At 41.9% G+C, this 23698-nt stretch overlaps 1 protein-coding gene across 1 annotated transcript in view; it reads left to right on the plus strand.

Moving 5' to 3' along the window:
- Positions 1 to 4909: 4909 nt before the first annotated feature.
- The window catches only part of efna3b (ephrin-A3b), a 67550-nt gene continuing 48761 nt past the window's right edge, over positions 4910 to 23698 (plus strand). Inside the window, exon 1 of the mRNA XM_061716882.1 lies at positions 4910 to 5224. Coding sequence (XP_061572866.1) covers positions 5118 to 5224 — 107 coding nt within the window. The 5' untranslated portion in view covers positions 4910 to 5117. The remainder of the gene's footprint in view (positions 5225 to 23698) is intronic.

The raw sequence follows: 23698 nt of genomic DNA on the forward strand, positions 1-23698 counted from the left end.
AGGGATGTGAGCCCTTTAGGGGCCCAATATCCAATTATTGGTGCTATGAGAAAGTTCCGATTAAATTTCAAGGTTTCAGAAAGGGACCACTTGACAGATGTGCTTTTAGCCAGCTCCGGGTTGGAAATGTCATAAGAGCTTCAGTGTCACTGCGTGCAGCCGGCCCTGAGGTCGTTTCTCATAATAACCCCCAATACAAAAGTAATCCAATAGTGTTGCTACCCACGCTTGAAGGATCCAACCTGGATGATTAGAATTGACAGGAGCGTTTGCTCAAACAGAACACGACAGCGTCTGTTTAAAGGAAACCAAATGGAAAAGGAGGATATTGAATTTTTGTGCAATCAAAAAAGTACAGAAACCCTTGTGCTGGATGTATACTTTCTTTTCAAATGTAGCCATATGGTAAACTTACAATAAACCCCATGAATCTTCAGTAGAGTCAATAATCTGTGTTTTACAGCCGAGAGTTTAAAGGCTCTAGAAACTTATTTTCAGTGGCGCTGCAACAGACTGCACAAGCAACCAGCTTGTTATGAGCTTTTGATCATGTGTGATCACAAGACGTATGGCACTTCTGTTACAGCAGTGCTCTGATTTTAACAATGAAAACCCAATGAACACATCAGGGGGCAATGTGGGGCTCAGGGTCTTCCCCAAGGACACGTCAACGTGTGATGACCAGCCAACTCCACCCAATTATCCGCGGCTGCCCCTCTCTCTTAAAGAGATATTTATTGATAAATGGTAATTGCAACTAAGTGCAACAGAAATAAGTTTAGACTTCAGAGGTAAATGGTGATCATGAAAATCTTTTTGCTGCAGCTCAATCTCTTAGCATGTTATCTACCATTCACAATTCGTCCAATAGATGTTATTGGTCCACTCTTTGCTTAACCTTGTAAGACCTGGTGGGATTTTCTTGTCTTGCTGCTTTGGGCTCATTAAGAAATTCTCATTAAGACATGTAATGTTACGATATAGACAACACAATGTGTGATATGTGTATGCCAGTTCAGGGGGTTAAAGCAGCAACATTCTTATCATGCCCAATATGGGCCAGAAAAAAAAATGTAGACCTGATAATTTAATGTTTATGTGTGTTAAATTGTTATTTTCACAATGGTGAACTGTTAAAACATACATATTTCAAAAGCAATTAAAATTATTTTACAGTGTTTATGCATGGGTAACGTTTTACAGTATATAAGCTGCACAGTGTACCCAACACATGTGTGCAAACTGTAGCAAGAGGACCTTTGTAATATCACGTATCCAGATACAACACTCTGTTTCAAGTGTGGCCTAAACTTGCAGCTCAGATAAAACCAGAGTCCGTGTTAACTAACCTGCCAGACCACTAACCCAGGAAGCTACATGTGGTGAAGCAGATGTAATGTCTAAAAAAGGTGAGTCCAAACTTTCGACATTTAGTTTAAAATGGACTATTTGTTTCTAGATTGCTTATAATTCTGAGTAATACTCTGCCTTTAAAGCTCTCGGTGACCTTGACATCCTCTCTCTTTTTTTCCCCTTACTTGTTCATTCTCATAGAACAGGAATTGTTTCCGTTAAATTATGTTTTCAGTTGCTAATGTTTGAAGCACACAAAGAAGTGTTTTGAATATCTGACTGCACACTGTCACAAAGGTATCAATGCTCAGAATGACAATGAAACTCAAATGTAAACTCCTGCGGTGATATAACAAGGAGCCATAAATCAAATCACACTTGGCTGTTTCCTGAAGCCGCTGCTTTGCTTGGTCGGCCTTGACACAGTCGTGGTTATCAGAATTGTAGGTTTTATGTTTTGTTTGTGTGGATTTAAGTCAGTTCGGCTAAACTATTCAGATTGATGACTGATGGTGTGGTGTCTTGAATTTGGGCGTGCACACACATATCTGGCTGATTTAATGTACCTGGGCCCATTTCTCATAACCTGACTTAATTGTTCCTTCTTGGTGACCAAGACCACAGTTTTTGGACAAAGTGACAAAGAATGATGGAGGGACAATTGAGGAAAAAATTAATATGAGCAGTGGCCATGAAAATTAGCATTCCTCTTCCGTCACAGACAGATGGAAAGAAGAGCAGGGGCAGAACAGACGGATACCGCTAGAGTCCAAAAACATAAAACATAAAAACAGACAACATAGCAGACGTGCAGTGGAGAAAGTTTTCACAGAAAACAGAGAATAACGTGTGAGTAAGGGTTAGATATAGGGAGAGTGTGGAGGATTAAATGGACAGCTCATGAGAGGAGTAGAAGGACTAGAGAAGACAGAGGGATTCCCCGATGGCATCTCGTCTCTCTTTCTTTCTTGCTCTCCTTCTCCATATTTGCCTCCTTTTTTTTCTCCCAATAAATCATTCTGACTTCTCCTTAACCAACTCATTCCCAGCAGGCGGCAAGAAAACTGTAACAATCTTCCCTCTATCTACTATTTTTCTCTCTGTCCTCCTGTCTCTTTCCTGTCCCCTGTCTCTTACACACACACACACACACACACACACACACACACACACACACACACACACACACACACACACACACACACACACACACACACACACACACACACACACACACACACACACACACACACACACACACACTCCAGCCGGAAGCCTACACACACCTGAACAGCACAGTTTGTGCAGCAGAGGTGACAGAGGGGACAAAGTCATAAACATTGTTTCTGCAGGACAGAGCTGCTGTGTTAATTTGTAACTCATCAAGCATGTGTGAACGCTCCAAATCTGTTGAAAGCTGAATGATTCACACTTTTGTGGAAAATAATACCTCATAAAACAGGATGTGACTTAAACACCACTGTTAACACATCCATGGTGTCTATAGTGGATAATAAATCCGCTATCCGAGCGAATGAAGGCTGATTTATGGTTCCGCGTTACACCAACGCAGAGCCTACGGTGTAGGTTACGGCGTAGGCTCTGCGTCGATTTAACGCGGACCATAATTTAGGCTTGACAGTAAAGTTGGCAGCGTCTTTTTAGTTCTAAAAAAAATATGCCACAGTGTGTTTGTGTGTGCGTGTGCGTGCATTTCACGGGAGGAGGAGAGGAGGGGATGCATGGAAAAATAAACTGGTTGCAGGTGGTCGCTGCAGTACGACGGAGTATTAGGGCCAAACTAAGACAAAAAAAATTGGAAATTACGAGAATAAAGTCATAATATAATGAGAATAAAGTCGTAAAATTACGAGAATAAAGTCGTAATGTTGCGAGAATAAAGTCGTAATAGAATAAAGTCGTAATATTATGAGAATAAAGTCGTAATATTACGAGAATAAAGTCGTAAAATTACGAGAATAAAGTCGTAAAATTACGAGAATAAAGTCATAATATAATGAGAATAAAGTCGTAAAATTACGAGAATAAAGTCGTAATAGAATAAAGTTGTATTGTGAGAATAAAGTCGTTATATTATGAGATTAAAGTCGTAATATTACGAGAATGAAGTCTTAATATTACGAGAAGTCGTAACATTACGAGAATAAAGTCGTAATATTACGAGAATAAAGTCGTAACATTACGAGAATAAAGTCGTAACATTACGAGAATAAAGTCGTAACATTACGAGAATAAAGTCGTAAAATTACGAGAATAAAGTCGTAACATTACGAGAATAAAGTCGTAATATTACGAGAATAAAGTCGTAATATTACGAGAAAAAAGTCGTAACATTACGAGAATAAAGTAGTAACATTATGAGAATAAAGTCGTAATATTATGAGAATATAATTTATGAGAACTCTTCTCCCTGTGTAAAAATGAGGAATATTGAGCATTTTGTGAAGTTATATTTATATATTTATAATATATATAATATTACGACTTTATTCTCAAAATATTACGACTTTATTCTCGTAATTTCCTTTTTTTTTGTTTTTTGTTTTAGTTTGGCCCTAATACTCCGTTGTAAGGAAGAGCTTCTTCTCCCTGTGTTAAAATGAGGAATATTGAGCATCTTGTGAAGTTATATTTATATATTTATAATATATTACGACTTTATTCTCGTAATATTATGACTTTATTCTCGTAATTTTACGACTTTATTCTCATTACATTATGACTTTATTCTCGTAATTTCCTTCCCTAATACTCCCTAATACGTCGTACTGCAGACATCACTGGCAGGCAGAGCTCTCTACTTTTACACCGCCGGCGGATGAGGAGCAGTTGAGGAGAAAAGTTCCCGATGCGCGTCGCCTCGGCCACAACGTTGGGGGAATATTGGAGGGCGGGACTGGAGAGAGAACGAGAGCTGCCTACCAAACACGGAGAGGAGGAGAGAGCTGCGAGAGGACGGAGACGGCTGGCCAGGCTGCGCGCCGTGAGCGATGGTTGAGGGAAAAAGAGTCAAGAAAGCCCAAAGAAACTGACTGGTTGATGTCTTCCCCCCCCTCCTCCTCCTCCTCTCCCTCCCTCTCTCTCTCTGGCAACAGATTATATAGCTCGGCCACTGACTCTGCGTACTTTGCACATCTCGGATCCTTTGGAAAGGGGGAAAAAACTGCAGCAGCAACGCCAGACAGCAAGAACACATAAAAAAAAAAGAAGAGGAGTGTTTTAATTTTTAATGTCGTTATTTTTGACATCACTGATTTCCACTCCAGCTTTTCTCTGCGCACAGGACTGTGTTTTTTTTTTTTTTTTCTTTCTCGCCCCCATCATCCGTGTGTGGAACCGGTACCAGATCAGCTCAGAAACAGCAGGGAGGACCGGCTCCTAGGACCATAACCTCCTCACCCCCCCCTGTCTGAAGGAACTATTGGGGAGGGAGGAGGAGGAGGGAGAAGAAGAGGAGGAGGAGGAGGAGGTTGGCAGTGTCTGATTTACGTGGGAAGGGGGTGGGTTGCGGGGTTACTCAGTCACCACATATTACAATAGACTTTTTCCAGCGCTCCTTTCCCAACATTAGGCAGTGTCCACTTGTGTGCATGCATGAAGCTGTTGTTGTGCTGCTCTCCCGTCTGCTAGGCTCTGGCTGGGATGTTTGAGTCGCGCTGCCCGGTGGGGTGACGGGGACGGGGACCGACACAGAGAGAGCGGCCGGAGAGACCGAGAGGGGACGGAGGGGACCGGGGGGGAGCATGGCTCTGGCAGCGCTGGCGCTCTGGGTGCTAACAAGTCTCACCTGGGCCACCGGGGTCCAGGTGTCCAACAGACATTCGGTTTACTGGAACAGCTCCAACATACAGTAAGACCCCGATGATTAATAGTGTAATTGTTGTTAAAAGCCTGAGTTATGGTTCCGCGTTAAATCGACGCAGAGACCTACGCCGTAGGGTTACGGCGTACGGTGCGCGTCGCCGCGTACCCTACGCCGTAAGCTCTGCGTTGGTTGTACGCGGAACCATAAATAAGCCTTAATTGATCAGTTTTTTTTATGGATGCTCAAGTCTGTTTCAAGTATCCCTGTATCAGGATGACAGTGTTGCCTCTGTATTTATCTGTTTCTTTTTACCTTGAAAATAGGCATTGTGCTATTTCACTAAAGCTTAGTTTGGTTCTTTGTGCGTGAACTGCAACACGAGACTCCAACTGTGTCCTCAAGGCTGCTAAATAACCTTTTCAACACATTCTGTTACACCGTTATCAAGGATATGTAGTTTGTTAGTTTGTGCTCCTCGAGGCACCTAAAACCTACTTGTAGTTTACTCCATTACTTCCTCTTTCTTTGCTCGCATCTATTCCCAACTATTATCCATCCATGGTGGAAGGCCAGAGAGAAAAAAAGGCGAGAATCACATGTAATCCTTCTGCTGTGGCTTCTCCTCTCTGTCTTACTGTCTTCTCCTCTATCTGGTTCAATTAGGAGCACTTCTTCATCCTGACCCCATTGTGTTGCAGCCTTGTCACTGTTCAATCTTTCCTTCCAGCTTCCTCTCTTTCCTGCCCTCTCCATCTATCCCTCCTTAACCCGTTTCTTGTTTACACACAGTTCGTTGGCCTTTTTGTTATCCTTCTAATCCTTCACTCCTCACTCGTATCTTTGCAACCGCTCTCCTCTTTTAAAAAGCTGCCTCTTTAAACACTGTCCTTGTGAGTCCACGGCTCTGCTGCTGGCTTCTCAAGAATGGAGCGTCAGTGTGCAGCAACGCACTGTTGGCTTATCTCCCTTGGCACAAATCACAGTAAAATGTTGCATGTATCGGTACAGTCTTGCTTCACTTATTATATTTACAGGCACTTTTTCTTGTGCCATAAATACATTTTCTACCAAAAGCCGCATCTGTTGTGGACTATTGGATTTTTAAAGAGTAGTCGGGTGTTTGATCTACAGTACTGATCCTTCCTGCATGTTAGAACACCAAATAATGGTAAAATCTGCACTCATTTAATTTCCTGGGCACACAAAGATGCATTTTGCACATTACTTTTATTTTTAATTCTACATTTTGCAGTCAGTCCTGTCTTTGTGTGATTTTTTTTTTCCTTTCTTTTTTTCGGATGTTAGGCGTTGCTCAGTCTCAGTCAGTGAGATGTCCAACAGAACGTATTGAGCTCCAAGGATGGTCAAGTCGAGTAGAAAGTAGCTCCATCTTACAACTGTGCTGATTAAAGTTGTAAATAATATGGAAGCTTAGATATATGTTGTTGCCTGTGTGTGTGTGTGTGTGTGTGTGTGTGTGTGTGTGTGTGTGTGTGTGTGTGTGTGTGTGTGTGTGTGTGTGAGAGAGAGAGTCCTTCTACTGTCGGTAACTTCAGGCTAATAATTTTTAGCCTACAGCGTGAAATAAAACTGTTAGACTCGAGGAAATTTGGACGCCACCTCTAAATAGCGCTAAGTATTGCATAGTAGAAGTGGGGAACTTTGAATATTGTGATATATACTGTAACGCGTAAACAATATTAGTTTTTTAATGCATATTTCAAAGGAACAAATTCTGCTAATGGATTTTATCTGGTATATTTTTTGTGGCTCTCAGCGGAATGGTCTCCTTTTCAGTTTCAGGCCCCCCCCTGCATGGTAATTTTATAATAAATGCTAATGGAATTCCACCTTCGGTTTTCTATCGGAGACAGAAGTTGATTTTCATAAAATGTAGGAAAACAATGCTTAAAGGCATGAAGGAAAAGAAAGAAGTGAACCCCTGCCCTGGCCACAATCAGCTACATGTAACGTGAGCAGCCTTAACCTTGGCCAAGTGTACACATAATTAAGCTGTTTGTTAGCTGATGTCTGCTGTACATTCAGACTGTGTAGATGTATTGCTTCCTGAGAAGGCAGAGAGCGGTAACGTGGCTTGGAGCAGGCTAACCTTTAACCTGACTGTCTAGGATCTGAGCGCTGCAGCACCCCAAGTACAGACCCCTTCCCTCTTTATGGCTGTCCGCTGCCATTACTGTTTTCATCCCACAGGCAGAATATTCCTAGCCCCTGCAGTGTGAGTCTTAGTGTGTGTCTTTTCATAAAAGACTGTGGTTAATTAAAGAACACTCTGATCTCAGTGGACCTGCCTCCTCCCTGATCCTCCCATCTCTGCCTTTCTCTCTTTCTCTCGCTGCACGCATGCACAATGACAATGTCCGACCAGCGAATGGGGATACCTTTTCCAGTTCAGCCAACTTAGTAAATTAGCAGACAAAGGGGCCATGGACAGTGGCACATAAAAGGCAGATCAGCTGCAGGATAACCTGTCTAATCCACTCTTTTATACACCACAAATGGTTTTTCACAAGCAACGGATCCCGTTTCCAGCATTTATTTTAATCTCTGCACTCCAACGTTTCGTAGGCTTGGTTGGCGTGCATGGAGCCGCTGGCGTGCAGCCTCCCTGGAGTTTCTCTAACTTGCAGTGAAGTGTGGAGGGTTTAGAGGGCCAATAATAAGCTGTACTATAGCTGTCAGTTTGAGTGGTAAACACATTGTAAAGCCTGAGGACCCTGCAGTTTCTCAACCAGTTTCTGACCCCGGGCCACTCATCAACCACATGAGACAGGCGGAGACTGCTACCAAGGATTAACAACTTCTCACACGTCTCTGCACAAACACTGGGATGCATTTGTACACTCATGCGTATGTGTCCATATAAACGTACACAAATCTGTGTGTACTTAAAAAAACCCAACAAATTCTATAGGAGATGGATCATTTCCAGCTGCACAAAGACTTTCGGCACCGCCTATGAGTCACTGATATCCCGGCTTAAACACGATTGTGTGTGTAATAGTGTGCATTTGTGCGTGTGTGAGACCCAGTACAAGTGTGTGTTTGCTCTGTTACAGATGTCTCTGCTCACTGATGGGTAGCCGAAACAAAAACAAATCCATCAGTCCGTTAAATCACACATTATCTTCCACCACCTGATAATTAACCACCGCTGTGAGTGTGAGAGTGTGTTTGTGTGTGTGTGTGTGTGCGTGTGTGTGTTTGTTCACCAGTGTATGCATGTGCATACACGTGTATGAGTGTAATTTAATAACAGAGCAGTTAACTGGATTTGCATAATGGATATCTGGTGATATCTCTTAATTTATCAGCTGCATATTTTGCAAGTGATTAGGCTGCGACCGAACAAACACAAAAGCATTTGTTTGTGTTTTCCTGCATGTGTGTACGCTCGCGTTTTCATCCGTGACAGAGTCACCTCAGCACAGGTCACTAGAATGAAGCCAGCTGTCGCGGGCGGGATTTGCTCCTCGTAATATTGCACACCCATATGTGTGGTAATTGATGCCGAGGTGGAACTTGCTTTCTATTCATGCAGCTCATCAGAGTGCACGGCGACACGTCATGCAAGGCGGGAGAGAAATAATGCAGGGATAAGTAATACTGTGGGACTCGTGGCAGAAGGGAGGAGGTCCTACACAATGCAAATGGGCTGGTGGTGAATTATAAAGCAACATGGTGGGGGGGGGCGCGAAATAATATAATGGTAATAATGCCCAGCCAATGGCCTGGTCTGCACACTGACTTTTCACACGCAACGTAGCTCAGCCCAGTTTATGCATGGAGAGAGAGAGGAGACCCATGCAGGTGCTGACTGGAAGATCAAGAAGGCCAAGCGACAGTTTCTCTGATAGCAAAACAAGCAAACTCAAGTCTGAGCCCGCGTAGGACAACGATATTTGCATATATGTTCACACATATGAATATAATATTACTCACTCGCTTAGTACTCACATCCCTGCCTCTGCCACCGGCGCACACATGCAGCACAGCCTCACGCTCCATCTGAATCATAGCACACAATGATCAGGTGATTTATTGATTGCCGTGTCGTGTACAGGAAAATGGATTTGAGTTTGTATGTATTGCAGGTATGGATGTGTGTGTGTGCTGTGCAGATGCTTGTGCTGAGACATTGTTAATTAAAAGTAATAGGGAACACCTGTGCGATGGATTACTACTTTCTGCATAATGAGATTCAATGTACTTCCCTGCTCCCGTGCTGCTGCAGTGTCTTTGGACGAGTACATTTATTTATTATTTTCTGATTGCACAGGTGTTGTCTGGTGGGTAAGGGGGGTAATATGGGGAGTGCATAGGAAAAGAGCAGAAGAAATGAATTACCTTCTTCCGTCTCTTAGGGGATGAGATGGATTTCGGGAAGGTGCTCCCATCTTTGTTCTTCTTATCTGACGGGGCGGCGCTCCGTAGGAGGTGGAATTCTGGGAGTTGTGGGGCTCGATGTGAATATCTGTTAAATCTCTCCAGTGTTTGGAAATGTGTTGCCTTGCTTCAAGGGCTCACGTTTCTGCACCTCACCCACACTATCTCAGTGTTAGTTCTCCCTCCGTCTCGCCTGTTGTCTTGATATTGTCAGATATTGACCAACATTCACATACATAAAGATATTATGAACTTACACACGGACACAAAGCTCTCTGGATAAACAGACATGCCTGGGATATTTAGGCCACCCTACTCTCCTGCGTTTTGATTTGGTCTTACAATTGCTCAAAAACTGTCTCTCTGAGGCGATTGACTAACCGGAGACATTGCTGTGTAAATGCAGTATTGATGTTGAAGCATTTGTGGCGCCTCGTGTTTGAGGCAAATGCTAACTGGTCACTGTAATGTTCTGGATTCAAAGGAAATGGGCACACAGGGATTTTGCAGGTGTAGTTCTCCTAAGACCAAATTGAATTGAGATACACTGTGAATCAGGATGTTCTGATTGGCTCTGACAGGAAGCAGGAGTCTTACGCCTGGCCTTGGATTGATATTGATTCAAGTGATGGTGTGACTCCTGCGCTGCTGGCTCAGTGGATAACGCAGAGACTTTGCAGGCTGTTTTTCTGAAACCTTCCAGGGTCTTTGGCTGACATTGTGTGCAAATTTTTACTTCAGTGTAAAATGAGTATTTTTTTTCTTTAATTCATGTTTTTATTTAAAAAAGTATTATTTTAGAAAGAACACAGCCGCTTTAGGATAACTGGTATTCCAAAGCAACATTACCAGGGATTAGCATTTAGGAGTTGTAATGTGGCGATTATGGAGAGATCACCTTGAATCTGCAAAAAAAAAAAAAAAAAACACTTGATTAATGAAATAACATTGCCAGAGGTTCCTACAGGTGGAGAATTAATATTGTGTAGTGAACGTGGTCATGTAGCATGGTGAGTTGCAGTGGAATCACAAACTGCTGACTTTCTGTAGAGATTTTTCACTTCCTGTAGTAATGAATACAAAAATACAACAAAAAAATGTGTGACTGTGCCTCTGAAATAAATGTTGTATGGAAATGATTGGAAACTTTAATAGGGACTAAGGCTCACATTTATTATTAATGTGCCCTGGCTGGCTAGAATAATGATGAAGGTGCTGATCTGGGCATGCCGGGTGTGTGATTCTGACAAAACATCAGGGATAATGCATGCAGAGTGGATTTACTTTGAAAGTGCCTTTGTCCGTGCTGGTACATTCATGATACCAGTGCCTCTTAGAAAACCACACATTTGTATTTATATTTTTATTATGTCTGATGCAGTTTGACCCTGGTGGAAACTCTCAGTCACCCAGGACTGACCAAGGCAAAATGACTTCCTTTTGTTCACCTTCGTCTAGATGATTCAGAGTTGAAGTAACAAATGCAAATGGTGTATTTCTTAACATGTATGGTATGTTTTAACAGAGCTTTACATCACAGACAATTATCAATCTATTTCTTGCTTCAATTATTTTGTGTGAATTTTATCTGATCACACGTGTATGTTTATCAAAGACACCTCATGTGAAATTGAGCTTACATCAGCTGGTATTCATCTCTAAGGAAATATGACGACCTTCTTCGGTTATAGAAGCTGACAGAATGGATTCATGAATGGCATTCTGGTAACTTGGTCAAGTTAGAGCTGATTGTCTGATCATTGGTGCTTGAATTTGATTCCACATTTGGTTACCGTGTAGCCCTCTCAGTACGTAGTCCGCCACATGTGACTGATACCCTGGACAGTGTAAATGACTGAACGGTGTGAGTGATTGCTTTTCTTGCTGCGTTAAGACCACTGTGTACAGCCTAAATTGCTGTGTGGGCAAGTTTGAGAGTGATTAAAAAGCTCTGACGTATGTAGGGCTGAAACGATTCCTTGAATAATTCGAGTAATTCGATTACAAAAAATGATCGAGGAATTTTCTCTGCCTCGAGGAATCGTTTAATTTTGTCAGCTCAAAGCACGATATTTCGCCCGGACTACGTTTAATGCGGCACAACGCGCTGACGCCAAGCACATAAAGGAAGAAGAAAGATGCGCCTGATATGTTTGGTTTTAACTAAAAGAAAAGGCAGAAAATGTCAAAAGTGTGGGAGCATTTCAAGCTGGACACCAGGGCGAACACTGTTGCATGTCTTCACTGTAAGACAGCGCTTGATACCGAGGACCGTCACCCGAGACAAGGTAACATTAAGTTAATGTAGCACTAATTAATGAGATTAATGTTACGGTACCTTGCTAACATAACGTTAGCCCTGTGGAGGGCTAGGTTTCTATTAATTATGACTACTGTGGATGCGTGGCTAACGCATTTAATCTGTAAAAAACACAGAGCTGTAGAGTGATGAGGGGGAAAAATAAAAACGTAATAATTGATGGATTGATGTGCTCCAATACAGCAGGTCTCATAATTTTATTTTGAACACCAAAACAGCCAAAACTCAAAATCTTATCAAGACTTTAACTTAAAACTTAACTATAACTTAAAATGTTAGAAACATTTGCTTGACATAAATGAAAGTTCAATTGAAACATGTTGGAAAAACACCTAACCTTTTAAGTGATGTGTGTTATCAGGTATAATGGCATTTTTAGGTTAGAAATAAGAACATTTCTTGGTAAGATCCTTAGTTTTTTTGAGTGAAGGCAGTGAATTTGGTCAACTGGTGTAAGTTCAGGGTTTTCAAATGCACAGCCATGAACCTACTGTATTATATAATTTAGTCTTAATAATGTCAATTAACATCTAACATCTTATGTATATTTATAATTGCTCTTTAACTAAACAAAAATATGTTTTATCCGATTACTCGATTAATCGATGGAATTTTCAGTAGAATACTTGATTACTAAAATATTCGATAGCTGCAGCCCTAGACGTATGTGATGTTCAATTAAGGTAACTTTCCAAATCCAACAGTCTGACTTATTTTCACCATGTTCAAACCTCTCCAGGTTCTCCACCTGTAGGACAAACTCACAAGACAGGTTAACTTTCAATTCTAACTTGACCATCGATTTGACACCGTAGTTATTTGTCTCTCTGTGGCCCTGAAAAGGACAGGAAACCTGCTCTGGTTCCCCCCACACTCCTTTGTTCATCGTGTGAGCTCCTTGGCTGCTGACTGTTCTGTGCAGCCTGGAGGTTATCTCAGGACACGTTCGGAGGAGTATTGTACAAGAAATAGAGTTCAGAAATTAGAGAGCAACTGTGAAAAGACACTCAACAGCGAGTGTTTTAGGAAAATGTGGATCTTTGTATTCATTGGAACTCCACGATGTTTTCTCAGAAATCAATAAGAAGCTCAATTAGAAGCCCAGAGGAGCTCTGTCAGCGCCATGCCGTGTTTATGGCGTTTAAGTTAAAACGCTGCCCTCTGATGCCAATGAATAACTTTTTCTCTTGTTAGACAAATTATTGCATAACTGTCTTTGATTATTATCTGCAGATTGTCATTAAAGCACAGGGCAATGCTACAATTTATCTTTCCCGCTTCATTCACTAAAAGTGTGCAAATTGCCTGCAGAGAACAGACCCCACAGCGATGGGCTTCCAAGCAGCACAGCCTGCACCCAAGCTCCATCAGTGTAATCGGGTGGTGATAACAAGGCTGTGATGTTTGCAAGCTGTTTCAAAAAGCTTTATACATAAATTGGTGCACATACTGTATGTGGTGTGTGTGTGTGAACACCTTCTATGTGATGTCTACTCCACTGCAATACTCTTGGGGCTTTTGGGGGAGGGGGGTACTAATAATGACTGTCAGTGCTTTCACAGACCCACACAAACACATGCCAGATGTTTATATGGTGCATTTGTGCTGTGGCTAATGATAGAAGCGTTGCAGCAGTCTGAGGCCATATGCTGAGCCTGATCACAGCGGAGCACAGAGGCGTTGTGTTAATAAACTCTCCCCACGTGGTAGTCAGTTATTTTCCTCATGAAGACAATACATTCCCATGTGAAAATGCAGCTGTTTTTGTCAAACTCAAATGGACCAAGGCATCAACAGCAAGAACAGGACAGAAGAATAGTGCGGAGCACCCGCTGCATTCTCAGGAAAGCTGCCTATCGTGACCGCCCGCTAGGCAGAAATGATTTCCATTGTTGAGCCTTGATTATCAATAATGCTGGTGGTTCCCTGGGATGTAAACAAAGAATCAGACCTTAGTTGTTACTACTTTATAACCAAGTTAGTTTCTCTGTAGTGATTTTTCAAATTTTTTTTAGAAGAACTAATTAGGCGGAGAAGTGAGAAAGGACTGAATTTGGAGGTTAGATTTGGCAGCCGAAGGCAGAATAAAAAAAGGCAAGACAGACTGCAATCTTCACCAAACCGCACCGAATTATGCTCAATCCATCCACAAAGAGAGCACGGCAAAGAGGGAGCAAGTCTTTAATTGAGGTTTTATCCATTTAAGCTGTCACTAAGAGGCCAACTCTGAAACCTTTTAACCAGTCCTCTCACAGTAATGACACAAATCAGTGAGGAGATGTGTTTGTGTCTGAGCTTTGGTGTGAATACGTGCGCGCGTGTGTTCGTGGGTGTTAGCGGTTGGAAGTGAGAGGGTAATTATGCGGAAATTGGGAAATGGCTAAGTGAATTATGACCTTGTTTCAGCAGAAGGTTTTAATCAGTCCCAGCCAGGCCAGAAAGGAAGGCAGAAATGTTCGCTGCACAAGCAGCCTGCCCCCGATGGCAGCCGTGAACAGGCAGTAAAACTGACACGCAGCCAGTCTTGTGTGAGTGGGAAACCAGTCTGTCAAGCAGCCACTCAGAGAGAAACTGTCAAATCACAAAACCACTGAGGAAATTTCACATTTGATGAGTTAGTTTATTGGCACTTGCCACTTTGTAATTTTTTATTTTTATTTTTTTTAATTTTCTTTAAATGTGTGTTGCTTGCATCACGTAAACAGCCTTATGTTATCAGACTTGTGGTGCTGGAAGACATGTTCATTTATACAGTAACATGATGTATATCTGACTCTGGCTATACATTTTTAATGTAACAACTATGCATGATTTCCAAGCGCAAAATTACATTTTTGACATTTTCGTTTATTGGATCACCACTGCTTGCCCAGTATAGTGTGTATTATATATATATATATATATATATATATATATATATATATATATATATATATATATATATATATATATATTAGTAACATAGTAAGATGGCGAGCAATTTTCTTTGGTTTCAATTCATCATGGAAGAGATGAACATTTTCCATTGGATTTTCTGAATCCATCAGATGACTTCTTTTGTCTGTCAATAGCTTAAAACGCCAAAACATTCAGTTCCCAGTGATGAAAAATTGAGAAAATCAATTTAACTTTTATGACTATTGTTGCTAATTAATTTTCATTGAGATTGATTCCGTTTCAAAGATCATACGCTGCTTTTTTTTGAGTGAGCTACAATTGTCATATTATAGTTTCCAAGAGAAACTACGAAATGTGTTTCATTGTTTTTCATTTTTTTCGTTTTGTTGTAAGCAAAAGGCTAGTTTATTGTCCAGATGTGTTGGGTCAGCAGGTCTGCTGCTTGTCAGTAGGAGAACCTGGGTTGCCTGTTTATGCCAATGGATCAATGGCGTCCTACAGACACTACACTGTTGTCCTGAATGTTGCAGCCCTGTTTTGCCTCTCTCGTGCTGTGTATCGGCTGCTCAGCCCACCCCTTCTCCTCTGCCTCTCCTGCTGGCCCAGCCTCATAGCATCGCCTCTTGTCTCTCATCATCTTTGTCTGCATGGCTGTACAACCCAGACGATGAGCTATTACAGTGCATGTATATATGTAGGCCTTTTTTTCCCAACAGTTCTGCCTGCTTCATTATAATAGATTCCATTTATTTTCATATTTTCAATAGTTTTTGACAAAGTGCTGAATTGTATGAATGAATATACGTGTGTTTCAGCTGACATGTGTATGAATGAATATATACCCTCCTTTTCTTATTTAGGGAAATTATAGTAAATTATACTATATTATACTACACTATATGTGATGTGGGTTAGCGGGGTTCTGGGGTAGTTTTATTGGCTGCATAACTGGGCCACTGTCTTAGTTACGAGGAACAGTCCCTGCAATGAGGTCCCTTTTTTAGGAACTTGTATGGGACTGAAGTCGGGTTTCTTTCACCCCTAGATTTGTGCAAATATCCAAAAAGAAAAACCTGTAATAGAAACTGCTCTCATTCAAAAAAGCTCCCAAATATCGCAAAAACCTTTTTACGCTTTCACAAGTTGTTTTTTTCAGATGTTTCGATAATCCACTTTATCGCAAAAGTGTAATGGAAACGTCTTTTGCGCATTTCCACGTGTCTGTCAGCATTGGATGTGACGTCAATCTAAAGTCATCAAAATCTAGTTTCCAGCTGTTTTTGGTCTCATTAATGCGATGAAAAGTCATACTATAACACGACTTAATCATTATGCATTACATAAGGGTTCATTCGAGTAATCATCTTCATCATCTGACTATTTTCTTAACAGCGGTAGCAGCAATCGTAAATTGTCAAAGAGTAGATGTGACTGTCCATTCTCTTCAAAGTTGAGGTTTTCTTTTTCGTGTTTTGAATAGGTGTCTGTCAGGATGAGATACGGAACGGTACAGAGAGTTATGGAGAGGGAACTAGTGCTACGCTGAGAAAAACACAGTTCAATGGAAATATTGACCCCCCCCCCCATTGCAACCTTTATCGCAAATTCAGAGTTATATCTGCACCAGAGGTGTTTTTGAGTCGGTACCTGGGCAGCATCAGGGGTATGGCACATTAAGTGGCTTTGCCTTCATGCTTGACACTACAAGAATAAATCCATCTTTAGAAAAAAAAAGATAATGATTTCAGCAGAAATGATCCTGAAATCACAAATTTGTGCCAGCCCACTAAGATTAGTGCAGACTTTTTCACTCGGGACAACCTCCCAACCTCATTTGCTTGAGATAAAACCTGCAAAGTCAAATAACAGGTCTAGAAAACTGTTTCATTTGAACTTAAACAGTCTTATAACTAAACAGTTAATTAAACTATTAAAAAGAAATAAAAAAAACAATGAATGGCAACAATATAGATGCGCGGTGAGTGGAATATTGTGTTGAAGTCATCTATAACTAACTAGACACACAAATATATTTTAAGGTATCACCTTGAGCTTTAGGTAATTTTGGGGAAAGTTTTGGAATTGTTGAGAAATGACAATATGCATTTATAATTTGCGGTCTTAAAGTCAAATTTAATTTATTGTGGTTATTGTAGTTTTGTCAAGATCAAAGTGTTGGCATTATAAAGGGTTATTAGGATGCAAAACAACATTTTTGGTGTTGCAGGAATTTTGTAGTTATTGTCAGTTCAGCGGAGAAATCATCATAATAACCAGGAGAAAAAGGAAGCTGAAAGAAATGTCTAACACATTCTATCACAGCTTTACAAATCCAGCAGTTCCCAGAAGCTGTGACTGATTTTTAACATCACCTGAAGGGGGAAATGGAAAAATGACTGCTACCTCACTATCTTATGTCCTTCTGTTACTTATTGAGGTGTTTGTATGTGCATGTTCTGCATGTGCACCACTTTCTCGGTTTGCCATCATGATTTCATGAACAAAATCTCCACATTCTTTACCTTTACCATGCAGTGTAGATGTCTTTTTATGGTCATGCACTTATGTATGTACGCTGAACCAAGTTGTTGGTTTGTCAGTGACGGATGTGAGAGTGAAGGTGGCTGGGGGCTACTGTAGCATCGCTGGCGGGCCGTCTGCAGGCTCTACTCTGCGCTCCTGTGCTTTGGGGTACAGGAATCTGCCGCTGCCGCGTGGTGAGGCTCCCCACAAATGAGCGTTTACTATCGCTTTCAGTCGAGTCTTCTGTCCTGTTAGACTATCTTGCTTTTGGATGACAGCGTAAAGTTCAGGACGGGTTCTGTTGGTGGATACGTCCTCTGCCTTTATTTCACTTGCACAATAGGGAAAGAGACTGAGTAGCTGAGGGGGAAGTTTGGATGGAGGATGTGTGTGTGTGGGGGGGATTTTGTAATGAATGTACTGCAGTTAAAAAGAATTCTGTGTCACTTCCCAGGAGAATGAGAAATAAAGGTGGTGGAGGGGTGGTGGAGTGAGATGTGGGAGGAGATGTGGAGAAATAGGATGTGTTGTGTTGATGGAGAGGAGTTCTTCTCAGCCAGGCAAACTCTCCTGCCATCCTACAGCGTGCATGCGTGAGTGTGGTGTGCGTTTCTATTAATGTGGCGTGGAAAGCATGCCAATGCCCCACAGCCTACAAGCCTACCACCCACATGTATTAGACCCATATATATGCATTAATCTTGCTTTCCTCCTCCTTTACCTCTATTTCCATTTTCCCCTCTGTTTTTTTTTTTCAACTCCGAACATTCGCATACGCTACCTTTCGCCAGCACGCACATATGCAGGGAAAACTAATTTCACAGGGACAATCATTGTCATTACTTCCCACAGATTCCTCAGGGGATTACATTGTTATTTTCTACCAGCTACGATCACGTAAAATAGAGCACAGAGAAGGAACTCACTCCTCCACACAAAAACATGTAGAAAATCTCATTCAGACAGGCTTGCTTGCTAAATTGTGATTGACTAAAACAGATCAGCGCCAACCATCCGCCCACTTGCGGCGTGTGTTTTTGAATTGTTGCTTACGCTACATGTTCCTCCCCCCTTAGGGGGACAGTAAAGCGTATATGTTGCATCATGTGTTGCTATTATTCGCTGTATCAGTTCAGATAATCACCGTCTCTGTGGCAGCTTCCTATCAGACTGGATACAGAAATGGAAGAAGATGGTCAAGGAGACCATTTTAGATTTGCATCAGCCGTATCGTCTGGAAAAAAAAAGAAAGAAAGCAATGAAGGCACACAACAATAAAGGCCAGACAGAGAGGAAAAAATCTGATAGGGGCGAAGGGAAAGGTGGGAGGGACCCTGCAGAACAGTATTGCCAAAACAGAGGTCAATTGTGATGAAAATGGCTGTTCACATGATCACAATAGAGGCTGAGTGACAGTTCTAAAGCAGCATGGACGGGCTTATCCTGATCACTCAGGGCCTTGACTGGGGAAATCACAATGCCCTGGAGATCTGCCCTTTTTCGGGCTTGGAGGATCACAGAGCACCCATGGTCCCAAGCCTTGGCCCTGAAACATCCCTGACATTACCATATCAATGCTGCCCCGGCTATTCGGCCAAGGAGCAGGGCGGCTAGTGATAGTGCCCCTGGTTAGCATCGCCCTGTGCCTTCACAGCGCTATTCAGTGGGGTGTCAATGCTAACTCAATGGGAAGAAGTATAAGCTAACCCCCGTAGTGTGAACCCATGTCTGCGGAGCATTCAGGCCGCTGTTTGTGTGTATATGAGTGTCTCTGTGTCTCTTTTTTGCTGCTTTGTCTACTCTTAACTCTCCTTTTATCACATTTTTGTATACACCCTTTTAAGAGTTTAGTATTGAACCAACTGAAATGCATCCCCAAATCGTAATGTCCCATCCAGTGTTTGCGAAGTTTAATTTTATTGTATTTTTCCTAATTATAGAGAAGTAGCAACATTGCAGGAATGTGAGCAAAAGTACCAACATTTAGCCTGACCATGTCAGCTGTAGCTCTTCGTGCACCCGTCACTAAGTTTCTACTGTATGTGAAATTGCAAACTACTGACTAGATTTTAATCAATGTTGTGATGTCAATCAATCAATCAATCAATCAAATTTTATTTATATAGCACCTTTCGTCCAAGTACATGAAATACAAGGTGCTTTGGCATTGTGATTGAAAAATAAGCATAATAAACAAATAAAAACTGGGAGACCAAAAAAGATAAAAACTGGGAGACCAATGCACCCTGACATACAATATAAAATATATAAAATTTATAAAAAGATAAAGGTTCAAGGATTAAGGCTAAAAAAAATAATCAGTCCACAACAATAAAAATAGTAAAAACATTATAAGAGATAGATAAATAAATAAAACAGATACCTTTAAAAAATTTTAAACGGAATAAAACTAAAACTATAAAATGTGAGGCTACATAAAAGCCAGACCAAAGAGATGAGTTTTTAATCTACGTTTAAAAATGTCCACATTTCCAGCTCCTCTCAGATCCTCTGGCAGGCTGTTCCACAGTTTTGGAGCATAGTGGTTAAAAGCAGCATCACCAAATCTTTTAGTTCTACTCTGTGGAACAGCTAGAAAAGAAGAGCCAGAAGATCTGAGGGGCCTTCCTGGTTCATAGAATAAAAACATTTCTGAAATATACTCTGGCGCAAGCCCATGTAGCGCTGTCACGGTTATCAAAACAGTATCCAATCAATGGCAATTTAAACTAAGTAAACCTATTACAGGTAGTGACAGCATCTCTAAAGTTGTCCTGACTTGGTTTGTAAACAAATATAGGACAAGTGTGAATTACCGCATAATGCTGGAACTGCAGCTCTGAAATGTTGTGGATATGTTTGGGCAGGGTTATGCACAGCATGTGCTTCAGACTTCTTGTAGTTTATGCGAGTACAATGTCTTGAAGACAAGTGTGTGTCGATGTGCGGGTGCGAGTGTGGGTGTCGTAAGCTGATTTTAATAATCCCACTGCTATATATTGTAAAATTGAAAAGGGCAGCTAAGCAAAGCTATGTTAATAGTAGGGATGTCCCGATCAGCTTTTTTTCCTCCGGAGTCATTTGATTTTCAGTAATGAAAAACACGTTTTTTCTTGCTTTAACATATATAAAGTGGTCTCCCCTCAGCCTGCCAACTCAGAGATCGATGAAAGCAACCAAATTCTGCAGTGTCTGTACAGCCGCCCGGATGAGCCGTCCAGTGTCATGTGACTTCTACGAGCCGTTCAGATTCTGCTCCTGTCGTGACGTCACGACAGGAGCAAATGTTCAGCTCAAGACGGCGCGCCGCGTCGTGCTGCGCCGCGTCGTGCTGCGCCTCGCTGCGTCGCTGCGGCCAGTTAGGACAGTCCAATAGAAAATAAAGCAATGGAATTGATTTTGTCGCTGACGCTCGCTCGCATCGCATGCATGACAAAAAGCTGTAAAGGCTGATTTATGATTCCGCGTTACACCAACGCAGACCCTACGCCGTAGGCTACGTCGTAGGCTACGCCGTAGGGTCTGCATCGATTTAACGCAGAACCATAATTGAGGCTTAACTCCGCCGGACGGAGCTTCTGACATTTTTTCGTAGAGGTGTATCGCGTCATTCAGGCAGCCAATCAGCACAGAGCCTCATTATCATAGCCCCGCCCACTCAGAATCCCTCATAGAGAATGAGGTTAGAAACTGTAAAGATAAAGACATGGCCCAGAGGCTGAATTTCTAATTTATATAGAAAAAACAATCAAAAGCTTATTTTTAAGACATTCAAGGCCTGTTTAAAATAGACATTAAATGCCATAATAGGTCCCCTTTAAACTCCCTAATTCATTGCAGTCCTCGCTTTCCACTGCAATCACTGTCTCCGTGCATTTCCCATGACGGCTGCCCGTGAAGAGCAGCTCTTATCTTCCTCTCAAAGGTTTGTGGGTACTACAATTGGTCAGATGCTTAATGTCAGTATCAAAGTTCATCACGTACAAAGATCTTTTTTGGGGGGAGGAGTTTTGGTACTGAAGGGCAGCTGTGAAGCACTGTATCAAATAAGCCCATATCCCATCACCTCTTACAACGCTTCAGTTTCAAGAGGTTATACACTGTTTACAATTCTGTGTATGTGAGCTTCTTTCAACTAGCTTACAATGTGTATGAACTAGTGAAGCGTATGATTGACATCAGTGACAACTGTGAAATGTGTGAACACGTCGTTTCAATTCACCCCAACACTATTAACTAGCATACACATGATCCTAATCAGAATGTCATGGTTACCAGACCTAGAGGTCCTCTACATCCCATATAAATGCTATCAATTGCTGTGGCTGTGTGCATGTAAGCTTATCCCTTGGACTTATATCTTAAATATGGGCCTTGTTATGTGGTACCAGTGTGCTTTTAGCGTGACCACAGTGCTTCTGTCAAAGCAAGACTCTACTTTACTTACTGCAGAGGATTACGTACATATTTTGTGATCAGTGCTCAGGTATCACATTTGCTCTATTATCTATTCTCTAATAAGATTTGCTTTGAGCAGTATATGACCAAAAGAGCGCAGTTAAGCAGGATGTGAAAAAGAAGAGATTATGTTGTGAGAGCAGGTTACAGCCTCGCTGTGTTGTGAGGATATTATATCACAAGACTCTAACAGTATATGGCCTTTTATATTGTTAAAATGGCATTAGAGATGATAGTCAGTAAGGGTACGGGCCTCAAAATAGCCCTAACCTGATTATTACGCAATAAGTAGGAAATGGATGATCTCAAGAAGAGGATCTGGTTTTTAAAATGATATAGAAAGGACAGAAAATGAAAACGAGAGCTAGGACAGAGGTAAGGAAGGAGAAAATAGATTTGAGTAAAGGATAGGAAACTGAAAGGGCAACAAAGAGAAGAATATAAGAAAGACAGGTGAGATATTGGCAGTAGACGTCCTGCTTTGTCATTGGAAATAAGAGCCGCAGGGCAGGGTGCTGATTTGCTGCTCTTGTTTTAATTTGTCAGTCTACACTTTTACAGAGTCTCTCTCTTTAACACATACACGCACACAGCCTCCACTCTGTCACCGAGCATCAGCAACGAGCTGAGAGGTTATCATGCATCGTCAGGTGCCAGACCGACTCTTGGTAGCCGGTTTGTCATTTGTAATTAGAGAGAAAAGGAGACTGGCTTGTTTTTTCTCACCTCTCCCCTGTTCACCGTCTGAAGGCTGTCTCTAAGTATCGGCAGACAAGTGATGAGGCGCGCGCGCACGCACAAACACACACACACATACACACGCACACAAATGCATGCACAGACACGCATTTGATGGGCCATGTTTGATCCTATTAAGTGGAGTTTGTCAGTTAGTCAGTGAAGTGTTGGCGTGAATGCTGATGCCCAGACAATAGAGCCCATCGCAGGTAAACAGGAGCGAAGGCAGCTTGTTCAGACACTGAGGGTGACAGAGCAGTGGCAGGCCTAACTGTGACGGTTTTATGTTAGAAACGCACACATACACTGGCTATGTGGTGTTGTATGGCCATGTGGTCACGGTCTACACAGCTCTGAGTTCTGGTCACGGTTAAAAAGGCTTCCTTCTTGAGAGGAGGGGGAGCACAGTCTTAAGAAGGAGGAGGAGATGGGGGAGTAGAGCGAAATAAGAAAAGTGGGAGATAATAGGAGAGGGCTAACAGTGGGGGTTGTGGGTTGGATGGACCAAAGAAGGGGTAAAAAGAGTAAGATAGATGCTGAAGGTGGGTTCTCTGAGTATAAAAGCCTGCATGCCTCCTTTCCTGTGCCATTGATGTATTCTAATGCTAAGTGTGTAATGCTGGGCCTCCACTGGTCTCTGGGATAGACGAGGCCTTTGATAGGCACAGCCAAGCTCTGGGACGGATCCCTCAAAATGTCATTCATATGCATATCTCTGTGTACGTGCGTTTGTGTGTGTGCACATGTACAAACTGTTATTTAAGTAACTGTTTTTAGCCATTTGTGTCACTGGTAAATTGGTCTCATTTCCATATAAATGTGATCATGTTTTAGGCTGTTGCGAGCATCAAACACCCTAATCCTGAATTAGCCCCCAGAACCATGGTGGATAACTGGTGCATGTTTTTTATAGTTGGGCACCCTATGATTGCTCGTGCGCGTATGTTTGTCTGTATGTTTGAATGTTCCACGGAGGGAGCATTTGAAGAAGCGATTTCACATGTAGCTGCAGAACAACACAACACATCTGTTCATGTAATTGGCCATCTGCAGAGAAGCGAAGAGTGCCTCAGATGCCTGTCCCGGAGCAGCCCAGTCATCAGGGGGAACTGGAGGCATTCTATGCTGTTCGAAGCCATGGACCCTTATAAACTCAAACTTTTTCATCTTCCCATTTA

The sequence above is a fragment of the Cololabis saira genome, chromosome 3 (genome assembly GCF_033807715.1).
Source record: "Cololabis saira isolate AMF1-May2022 chromosome 3, fColSai1.1, whole genome shotgun sequence".
Lineage (NCBI taxonomy): Eukaryota > Metazoa > Chordata > Actinopteri > Beloniformes > Belonidae > Cololabis > Cololabis saira.